Below are 11,587 nucleotides of genomic sequence, written 5' to 3'. Positions count from 1 at the left end.
AATGGAGGGGCTAACAATGTTCAAGAGGAAGTGTACTCATTACCTCACTCATGTAACTGTAACCCAATAAAAAAAAAAAATAAAAATAAAATAAAATAAAATAGAAACTGAGCCTGGTAGTTTATGTCTGATAATCCCAGCCGACTCTCAAGTGCCTAGTGATCACAAGACCCTAGTTCAGTCCCCAGTACAATAATAATAATAATAAATAGAAACTCAAATTCACAGGTATGTAGATAAAGCTACAAAGTCTTCCACACTTATATGGTATATTTAGTACCTACCTGAATACCAGACCACATCCTTTGTCTTCCATCAAAATGCTTGTCCCTGAAGATATCCTGGATAGATGAGGAACCCTTCTTCAGTATCATCTACTGAGTACTGGTTAAGTTATTCCAAACATTGGGCAGAGACAGCAGCCCCCATGTCCTGAAAATAGGTTGTGTAAACTCTCCTTGTCATGTTGGTCCATCTTTTGGCCTATTGGAGAATCCACACCCAAACACCTCCTGAGCCACGTGCTGTATCTCTAATCCTGTGCCTTCTCCCTACTCTCAGGACCAGAAGCTGGAGCGTAGGCCCAGAGACCCAGGAGATGGAGGGATGTTCAGTCTTTACAGCCTCTTCCATCCCTAGAACCCCACAGATCCAGAACCTTCCTCCACAGGGCAGGGAAGTTGGGGTGCATTAGCAGAACAGGATGGAGATAAGGTTCCCCTGGGTGAATTTTTCCCTGTATGAAATCCAGAGGGAATGGAGGGCCTCCATTACTGAGCAGCAAGACCCCATGGCATGACTTGGCCTCATTAGCAGGTGGCTCTCAGGGTGGACACTGTCCCAGATCCATGACATCCTGCTCGGCTACCACCTGGCGCCTCTATTCCTTCCAGGCAGCTTAGACAGTGACGCCTTCTGGAGTGTTGGCCTGAGAGGTGCCGTCGCTCCAGGCTCTGCCACAGAGCTGACCTCCACCAGTGACTCAATGCCAACCAGCCAGGGACATCGATAAAACCCATTAGAAGTGATAGCACACTCTCACATGCATGCCTTCCTCCCCTCCTTCTCCCAGATGACCTTGCTGTAATTAAAGTGGGGATTGACGTTCTCACTTATTTCCTGTTCCCTGCCTGTGTTTATCAGGAACCTCAGGCATGACAGATTGGCTCATTCACATCCTGAGCAGTCTATGCTACACAAGAACAGAGCGCAAAGTCAGTGAGCTCCTTCCTCCTCCTCTCCATCCTTCTCTTTCCCTCTGCAGAAGAGAACATGTCATAGGCCTACATGACATTCTGGTCCCTAGAGACTTTGACACCTACTCTTGAGGACCAGGCTGGGCTGTGGTGGCATTTATCCCAGCTGCTGTATGTCATTTCCCCAAGTGAAGTTGGAGCTGTGATTCAGGGTCAGGCAGTGAGGCCTTGATGAATTCTAACCTGTGGGTCCACAGCAAAGCAATCCTCTCTCCCTTCTCTCCCTTTTCAAATATGACTCTGGCTTTCCACAGTGAGCAAGTCTCAGACCAGTAAAGAAAGCCTTTCTAATCTGAGCACAATGTCCACTAACATAGGAGATCAGAACACAATGCTCAATTGCAAAACCATGTTTTGAGATGAAAGAATGACCTTTGATCCCAGCACCTTGTCTTAATTTTCATTTCACATGCCAGCTTCTAGCCAGTGCATGGCAGCCATAGGGCATATCAACGGCTCAGTGGTCATCTTCCTCTAGCTTTTTTCCCTTCACAGCTAATATTTCTAATTGTCTTAGACCACATATATTCCTCGCAGCTGCTAATTTGTGATTTCCTTCATATCCAAAGGATAGAGAGATATTTAGTCACTCATCATTTTCTTGTGAGTAATAATATATACCTTTTGGGTTGTTTTAGGATTTCGTTTTAGGAATAATGGCAGGAGTGGGATCCTTGGTTCTTGTTATACATTGCTTTATTGCTTTAAAAAAAAACAAAAGGATTATATCTATGTATTGTGCTACAAGTAAGACCATGACCATTTTAATTATAAATTAAAAGACCCAAGGGATAGGGCTGTGGAAACAAATGCCAGATTTAAGGTGGAAGTGTGTGTGTGTGTGTGTGTGTGTGTGTGTGTGTGTGTGTGTGTTTCTTTAGTATGTAGTCTCTTCACATAAGCCTGAGTTGAAGCCTAAGGATGAAAATGAATAAGACAAAGAAATGAGAAGAGGAATTTTTGCATAAGAGCTCCCATTCTGCAACTCTTTAGTCTTTTCTTTGAGGGTCTCTGTTTCTGGTGGAGTGAGTGCTGGGGTGAAGACACTCGGCTCTTCCTGTCCAGATCAGGAGCACCAGGGTGCTGAGCTCTGCTTCTCACTCTGATGTGTCAGCGGCTCAACTCAGCTGTCTACTCTGGCTGAGACTGCAGACCCTATATTGGTACACTGCATATAATTGGAGCAACATTTTAACATGCAGATTAGAGATGACCTTGAGTGCCTCAGCCAGAGTTGTTTACCTGCGATGAATGTGGTGTTTTCTTTAATCTCTCCTAGGAGGTGCTTGAACTTGCTTTCTCTGTCTTGTATGACTCCAACTGCCAACTGAACTTCATTGCTCCTGACAAGCATGAGGTAAGGGTCTCAAAGGGGGATAACTTGTAAAAGAATATTACTTGAGCTTTAGAAAAATAACAACAAGCAAAAGGAAGAAATTATATTTTTTTAAATCCTGAGGAACGCATGAAGCAAGGTGTTGACCTCCACCACCTTGGAAACTCTGGAAAACTGGTAGATCCTTAAGTCCAGCTTCTGGCTAGATTGCTAGTTCCTGGGTGTTAGTCATCTTTCAACTGTGACAAGGAAAAAACACACAAGGCAATTGCTTTAGAAGAAGGAAAAGTTTGTTTTGGCTGACAATTCCAGTGGTTTCCATGTATAATAGGCACTTGGTCCCATGTGCCTTTGGATTTGTAGCAAGCCAGTCATGGTGGGAGTAGGTAAAGGAGGAAGCTGCCCACCTCATGGGAGCCAGGAAGCAGAGGAGAGGGAGTCAGAAAGAAGGGATCATCATTCTAATCCCAATCCTCTTCAAGACCACACCCTCCAGTGCCCTAACTTCCTTTTACTGGGCTCCAACCCCTAAAGATTTTACCACCCCTCACTAGCACAGCAGACTGACTAGCAGCCTTTAACACCCATCTCTCTCTGGTGGGTATTCAGGGTCCAAACTAAGAAAATAGATGCCAAAAGCTTCCAATTCTGCAAAGGCATTACTGTACACCAAGAGCAAGAGGTTGCCTGGTGTACAGGTTTGGTTTTCCCTGAATTGTTTGTCTTTGTTCTAAATTTTCCCAAGATAAGCTAGACTCTATTCTTTAAAACACTGATGAAGTAGATTCTCTACCAAGTTTCTTTAAGCTATTTTAAGAGATTTAGAGCTATCTCTGCTGTCAGAATTTTATTTCCAAGATGCTTTTATTCCTTTTTGACATCTTGTTATATGTATAATTTGTTTCTCTTCTTGAAACACACTGTCAGCTATATTTAAAATATTTAGCATAAATCTTGGAAAATGCATTTGTAAGATAATGGAGCAGTTATGGTTGATTTAACTTTTTCTCTTGTAAAGTAGAACCATACACCGTGCTAGAAACTTTTATTTTTAGATGATACCATTCAAATTTTTGTTTTGCATGTAACCGTATAAACAGCTTTTAGAAAGGAAGGGAGAATTTTAATAGAATCTGACTTTTGTTCTCCATTTCCCTGAGGAGATTCAGCTCATTTAGAAGGTATTTAGTATCTGGTTTCTACTGGTTTGAAGCTTTGGAATTAAATTGCACATCCCAAGGAAGGAGAAAAGATTAGCCACAAATCTTGCATTTAGAATGGTGCTTAAATATAATTCTGTGTCACTTGACATTTAGTTTTCAGAAGGGTAAGACTTTGTCTTCATCTTCCTGAAAATAGATTCTGTGTCCTACTATTTCTGTTTTTAAATAAAATTTTGATCATGCCCGGGCCAACATATTGAAGATATATAGAACAGTATAGAAAGCTACTTAGCACAGTAGAACGTGTACTGTTATTTAAATACGTACCAGGCTGTTTTCTCCTGTGTGAACATTAATCCCACGTAAGGACAAATGCTCAATGAGTGGCAGGTTTCTCTCTATTCATTTCTACCACTTCTTACAGATGCGCTGAGAAGAAAAATGTATGGATACTTTTAATTCCTCCAAAACACTTGTGTATCTATTACCTCCATTTATTTTTGTCATCATTTCACAAAATAGAAAGTTCTGTTATACATAATCCTTATTTATCAAAGGAAAAAGAGCGTCCAAGCTGAATACTTCAACAACAGAAAGGATAATACTAATTATAATTTCCCTGACCCAATTTGTACCAGGCTAGATAAGTAAGCAGACAGGTAGATAGGTAGAGCGAGGATGAAGGAAATAGGCTGATAGGTAGATCTATCCTTACTCAATCCTTCTAGAACCCTAAGACAAACAAACCAGTACTATCCCCATTTTGTAAAGAAGAAAAATGAGGTACAGAGATGTCTAGAGACTTCCCAAAGCCACTCAAGGAGTTTCTTGGATTTGAACCCTGGCAGTCTGGCTCAGAAAGCTCCTTGTCATAAGACACCAGGCAATGGCAGGACTTCAGGGCAGTTCACTCACTGGAGTTCAGCACTGACCAGGTCTGACTCTGTCTGGATTCATCTGCACCTCCATCACCTCTCATTCTCCCATTCCCAGCTGTCACCCCTAGGATGACTGTAAAGCAAGGTCAGTACATATCTCAATGGTAGACTTCATTTGGAAATATAATTCCAATGCTATTGTCTTACCTAAATTAATTCTTGGCGGTTTTAACCCCATCCAGCACAGTCCATTTTCACATTTCTCTAATTGTCTAATTTATGTGTTTTTCCTTGTACATTTTGTTCAAAATAACATGTCTAGAGATGTTGTATTTGGTTGGCCCGCTTTTCACGTTTCTCTAAGTTCCTCTCTTTCTCACACAATCATTTACATAATGGTCTTTTTTTTCCCCCTTGTCTGGCATTTTTTGAAGGAATCAGGTCATTACTCCTATAGCATTGTGGATGGTCTAGACAGTGCTGATTGTCAACTCTGTCTTTGTTTACTGCTGCTATTGCAGCAACCTAGCACAAACTCGGCTTGAAGCTTAACAATACAAATTCATCATCTTAGAATTCTAGAGGTCAAAAATCTGACACTGGTCTCCCTGAGCAAATACCAAGATGGCAGCAGATTACATTTATTTCTTGAGGTACCAGGGGGAATCTGTATCCTTGCCTTGTGTATCTCTAGGGTCTGTCAGAATCCTTCCCTGTCCTTGGCCTCCATCAGTCTCAGTGATGGAAGATTGAGCCCTCTCATCCATCACTCTAACCTCCTCCATTATGGTCTAAGCTCCCCTGCCTTGCACTTCACTGACTCCTCTCTTGTTTGCACTTTTTTGTTGTTGGTGGTGGTTGTGGGTTTTGAACTCTGGGCCTGGGCGCTGTCCCTCAGCTCTTCAGCTCAAGACTAGCACTCTACCACTTGAGCCGCAGCACCATTTCCAGTTTTCTTGTGGTTTATTGGAGATAAGAGTCTCATGGACTTTCCTGCCTGGGCTGGCTTTGAACCGTGATCCTCAGATCTCAGCCTTCTGGGTAGCTAGGATTACAGGTGTGAGCCACCTGTGCCCAGCTTCTTGTTTGCACTTTTAAGGACCCTTGGGATTGCATTGGACCCAAGTGGGAAATACAAAAGAGTGACTTGATGGTTTGTTTGTGGTTTGGGCTGTAATAGAGATTGAACTCAGATCTTGTGCTCTATCTGTTCTCCTGGTAGACAGGTGATCTACCACTGGAGCCACTCCTCTGACAACTTTTTGCAGGCAGTCCTGGACTGCAATCACTGGGGCTAACAGGCATGTGACACATAGCCGAAGATCTTCTCAAACCTCAGGGAGTAGGGTGTGGACATCTTTGAAAGGCAGATATTTTTCTGTCCACCCCAACTGGCAACATTATTTTGTATCTCCATCTGTTCCCAGTATTTCCTATAGACGAGTAGTCAGAAAACTGACTAGATGCAAAGTCACTTTTTAAGCAACAGAAATAGCAGTTTCTAGATTGCCTTCTTGGCCCTCTTCTTTAAATGTTAGGAGCCTCATGTGATCATTGCTTTGATCCTTAGATCCATTAGAGCAGGGGTGGCAAATGTCCAGCCTGGTGGCCATATAAAGCCTTCAAAATCATTTGGTATGTGATAGAATGGGCACATATGCTTCATATAGGTTGCCTACAGCCCTTTACCTGTGTGCATAACTTTGTGTAGGCAACACATGATGCTATAAATATCCAAATGGGCCTTAGCAGCAAAAAGTTATCCATCCTGTGAGGCTAAAAAAGGTTGACATTACCAATTCCATCTTTCCATTCTCATATATGAGTAAATAGAAAGGTCTTATAGACTATTTGATTGCATATATGAAATAGGCATTTCCGGTTTTCTAAATAATAAACATGTCTGAAGAAGGCCAGTGAGGCATGCATCTGACTTTGTGTATCATTATGAAGTTGTGGAGTTAAGTATATTTGTGTCCCTCTAGGCCACAGTTATTGCCATGGGTTCATGTCCAGGTCATCCTGCCTGGGACACTACTTCCCCCTCCAGATGGCTTTTGAGGCCTAATGACATGACCTCTACATTTTTGGTAGCTTCCTGTCACTTTACTGTAAAGTGACAGGATACTCCATGTTCATCTTGACTGTTCTCTCATCTTTTCTCTGTGGAACCCGGTTACTTTTAATGAATAGGTGATGGTGGTTAGCAACTAGAATCAGAGGACGCCTTATGTTTATTACCACTGGGCCATTGTTTTGAGGCTTTGAGCAAAGGAGGTAACCAGAAAATGTGATTTTTTTGGAAGGTAAAATGTATCATAGGTTGGTACTGATAATTCCAATTCCAATTCAGTACTACAGGGTTGTTATTTGGAGATACAATTTTTAATGAAGTATTTTGTGCCTGCTGCTTCTCAAAAGGAATGTTCCTGTGGGTTAATTAATCTGCACCAAGAAACTGGCCAGGGCTCAGAAGGCTGTGTATCTAAGGCAGTAACCCTAGGATTCAGAGATTACCATAAAATAGTGATAGCGCTGGGAGGGACGTACCAGAGCTCATCCATGAGTGTTCATAAGAATAATCTGGGAAGCTTTTATAAATAAAGCTCCCTTATCCCACATTGACAGAATAAGGATCTCTAGTATAAGAACTAGGTATCTATTTCTAACAAGGTTATTTGTGAGAAAACAGATGGTTAGACACGATCAGAATCTGGCTCAGATACTCATGAGGACACTGATGCTTGGAGAAATTCCTTAGCACCAAACCTATGTTTCGATGGGTTGGATACCTTGGCTGAGATCCCTTTGCCATTGTAGAATCAAAGCCATCAAGTTCAACATTGCCCTCCCTCAGACATGAGTCTTCAGATATTCCTTGGTACACCTCTTCACTTAAAGGCAATGGCATTGACATGCCTCCTGGAAGCTTTCCATCATGCATGACACAAGCGTTATATAATTTCATAATTCTTCCATAATTTTTCATAATTTATAAGATTTCAGTGAATGCAAAAATGACATCTGCTGTCATATTCTGGGACAGAGCCCAGGTAGCTACAATGCAATGCTAAATAAGACCTGGAATTGCACCTACAATGACTATGAGAAGACCAAATTAGCAGGGGGCAAGATAGTCATAGGGTCTTTTAAAGGACCAGGGACAACCTAGTGAGAGAATAAGTAAGCACAGCACTCAGAACATGGGCAGTTTCCTGAGATGCCAGCAGCAAGGGGCTAGCTCTGTCCCCGAGTGTCATCATTCTCTTTTCAGTCAAAGCAGGATCCCAGCCCGTAGGAGGGAAGCTGACAAGAACAAGGCAGGTCCTTGGATCAATGAAGCACAATTCCTTCTCCTTAGGAGCTCATAGTCTACCAGAGAGGCAAAAGGCTATGATCAATCTTAGGAGAAAAGACCAAACCCTTCGTTTGTGGACTCTAGAGGATTTTCCAAATTGGTCAGGTCCGAGAAAACTGCGGGGGGAGAAACCCTGGGCACCAGAGACCACCCTAGTGGAAGAAGTTTCCAGGAAAAGAGCCAACCCTCCCTCTGTTAAGATCAACCAATAGTGTTGGCCATTTGGTTTCCAGATGTTGGGTAAGTGAAGGTTTTTGGTTTAAAAAAAAACCCACAAAGTAAGGGCAGAGCTTGTCCACTGTCTCTGCGTGCTAGAAATCAAATCAGGCAGGCACACATCAGCCAGAAGACAGTGAACTGTTATAGTCATCAGAAAGAGGGCAGGGTTGGTCTGGCCTTGAGTCCAGGAGTATGTATATCAATGGCTTAAAGCCAGGGGCTCACCTGAGGTTATGGAAATATTAACATGCACAATCGCGAAGAACCCAAATCCTCCAGAATTAGGTTGTTTGAGTTCAAATCTCCCTACGCTCACTTCTCATGCCTTGGCTCTCTATAGTTTGTCAAAGAGAGATGATAACAGAAGTGTTGATGTTAGAGAGAGGCTGTGCATGTAAATGATAATGTAGGCAAAGCACACAGAGAACATTCACTTACTGTTCAACTAGCCGTGTCATGGTCACGAGTAATGGTCTCTGTTGCCCTTTTTCCTGCCCAGTATTGCATCTGGACAGATGGGCTGAATGCACTGCTTGGGAAAGACATGATGAGCGAGCTGACGCGGAATGACCTAGACACCCTGCTCAGCATGGAGATCAAGCTCCGCCTGCTCGACCTGGAAAACATCCAGATCCCCGACGCGCCTCCTCCCATCCCCAAGGAGCCCAGCAACTATGACTTCGTCTACGACTGTAACTGAAGTGGCCGGGACCGACATGCACCTCCAGGCTGGAAGTCTGGAAGTTTAGCAGGAGAGAAGAAGGAAACACGCCCATCCCTTGGCATCACATTTCAGTAGAGAGAAGCTGCAGATCCACTCTTCCTTTGGCCTCAACTCTAGCTCAAGCTTTTCCAACTCTTCTTGGTACCGTGTCCACTCTTAGAATCTGTTTTCAGACTCACTGCTTTAAGTTCTGGTTCACTACAGTTCACTGGTGGGACAGAGTTAACAACCACCACTCATAAGAAAGCCAAGGGGCCTTTCATCCTCACCTGTGGCAGGCATGACCCTCCTTGCTGAGTAAGAAAACAGTTAGTTAAAGCTGCCCCAGAACTTGCCCACCAAACCAAGGCCTGTCTCTAGAAGAAATAGCCCAGCTATCTGATCAGAAGACTAAATGCCCCATCTTCCTCCCCCCTCTTTCTAGGGTCAGCGCAATACCACCAGTTCTATTTAAGTTGAGATCTGCTTTTAGATCTCCTCCTTCCCTCCCTCTCCCCTGCCTTGGCCTTGCCCTGGTCCTCTCTGGTCTCAAGAACAGTGACCATAACCTCATCATAGTCTTGGCCAGCATCGAGCCTCCCAAACAGGAGCCCATGCCTGCACCATGTCTGCACTGTGACCTCACCCTACTCCCTCCATGCTAGCTAGTCTTGGGCTTCCTCTCCCTGCCCCAGCCCAGACCTGCCTTCATCTCCACACGCGCTACCAGCCTCTTAGCACAAAGCACAACTGAAATCAGTAGTCACGCTTCATCTCTAATAGACTAAACCTAAATGCCTCTGTGCCAGGCAGTTGCTACCCAAGGGTTTGGTGTCACCTTGCTCCTGTTGCAACCCAGGTTCCATGGGATGGTCAAGCCGTCAGACATCCAAGTTTACATCGTTGTAATTATTATAGGTATTTACAGTTTGCAAGGGTTTGGGGTTATTTTTTCTTTTGCTTTTTTTTTTTTTGTACAAAAGAGTCTAACATTTTTTTGCCGAACAGATATATATTTAATGAAAAGAAGAGATACATAAATGTGTGTACTTTCCAGGGTTTTTTTTAATTATTTTAATCCCAAACATCTTTCTGAAAATAACATTCCCTTAAACATGCTGTGGAATAAAGTTAACTGTGATGAGTTGCTGAGCTGGTGTTTTGATTTGGTCACTTAGGTGTTAGCTGCTCTGTCTTTAGCATCGCTTGTGAACTTGTTCAAAAATGCCGAATCTAAGAGCCTACCCCACCCTTCTGAATTGGGAAGTGTGTGTGCATGTTGGTTTGGGGTACACTGTTCTAGAAGACTCTTAGCCTTTGAGAGGTCATGTCAGCAAAGAGACGCAGTGAAGTCCACTTCTTAGAAGACTATCTGAACTCATGGAGATGAATCTTGGGGTTAAAAATATGATCTATTCATTTCACTTGCTGCCCCTGGGTCATAACTTTTTTTGATTGTATCTTTCTTCCTACCATTACAAATCTTATAGAAGTGGTCCAGTTACATCTCAACTTGGAGATGTGTATTTAATAATGGGGAAAAATGTGATCCCATGGACCTGGAAATAACGAAGCCAAAACTAAATAAATCCAACTGTGATTTAATGTATTATAGGTCAGAGCCCATCAAAGGCTTTCTCTTGAGAGCCATCATTTAGATCAGAAACTCTTAAGAGCTAGAGAGGAGGATAGAAGGCACCAAATACACAGAGCTCCATGTTGCCCCACCAAGCGTTGTGAACTCCCAATGCAGCTTATAGATGCATGCCGATGTCTACTCTTTCCTGCCGGGATAATGTGCAGTTAGATTGACCTGAGTTGAGATGGCATGGTCCAGGGTACTCCATCAATTGCAGGAGAAAACCCTTTATAAACCATAGTCACTCTGAAGGGGTCATTCTTCCCACCTGAGCCCTCACACCTGGTATTAAAGTGACAACTCCATCATTAATCTTCAATGTTATTGATATGTGTCCTTCCTCTTGGGAACATCTATTGTTCTACATGCATCATGATAAAATGAAGAATCAAGCCAAGGAAAGCAAACAGTCTACCTTATATACCTGGGGTTTATAAAAGCCCATCTTTGAAAAGAAGAATCCCCTGGACCAGATATCTGGCTCTAGTTTTAAAGAATTCATCTGTCCTGGTACTTTGGCTGAGAAGAGCTAGCCCATCTCTTCTAGCTTTCTTATTTTGGTTCATTAAATAAAAACAGCATATCCAGGACTTTTTAATCTCTCATTTTCTTTTTAAGTGGATACATGGTAATTGCTTCATGCATGGGTAGTGATAAAGTCACCATGAGGTTGGAAGAACACAAGTTCCACACCAATCGGGACTGCATAGCAAGACCCTGTATCAAAAAGAAACACAAAAATGTGGGGTAAGGGAAAACAAGGATAGAAAATACAGGGAGGTCTTAAAAAGAGAGATGTTCACCCCCTGAGACACAAACTTTCCAGGTAAATCATGCTGGAGGCATGAAAACCTGCATCCACTAGGGAATCTGAGCCAATTGGTGGCTGGTGCAAAGGTTGCACCTGGGAAATGGAACTGTAGAAGGAGCTGCCAAGCATGAAAGACCTGGGTAGAGTTGGCAAGGGATTCCTAGTTGAAGACAAGAGCCACAGGAGAAGTGATGCCAAATTTGCCATTCAGAAATATCACCAAA

At 42.9% G+C, this 11,587-nt stretch overlaps 1 protein-coding gene across 1 annotated transcript in view; it reads left to right on the top strand.

The window, feature by feature from the left end:
- Positions 1–10,061, top strand: part of Elmo1 (engulfment and cell motility 1) — a 418,449-nt gene extending 408,388 nt beyond the window's left edge. Inside the window, 3 exon segments of the mRNA XM_013036055.1 lie at positions 1,144–1,214; positions 2,536–2,613; positions 8,710–10,061. Of these exon segments, the coding sequence (XP_012891509.1) occupies positions 1,144–1,214; positions 2,536–2,613; positions 8,710–8,910 (350 nt within the window). The 3' untranslated portion in view covers positions 8,911–10,061.
- The last annotated feature ends 1,526 nt before the right edge of the window (positions 10,062–11,587 follow it).

Source organism: Dipodomys ordii, unplaced genomic scaffold, assembly GCF_000151885.1.
Source record: "Dipodomys ordii isolate 6190 unplaced genomic scaffold, Dord_2.0 Scaffold245, whole genome shotgun sequence".
In the NCBI taxonomy this organism is placed as follows: domain Eukaryota; kingdom Metazoa; phylum Chordata; class Mammalia; order Rodentia; family Heteromyidae; genus Dipodomys; species Dipodomys ordii.
The sequence above is the reverse complement of the archived record's forward strand: the minus strand, read 5'-3'. Positions and strand labels throughout refer to the sequence as shown.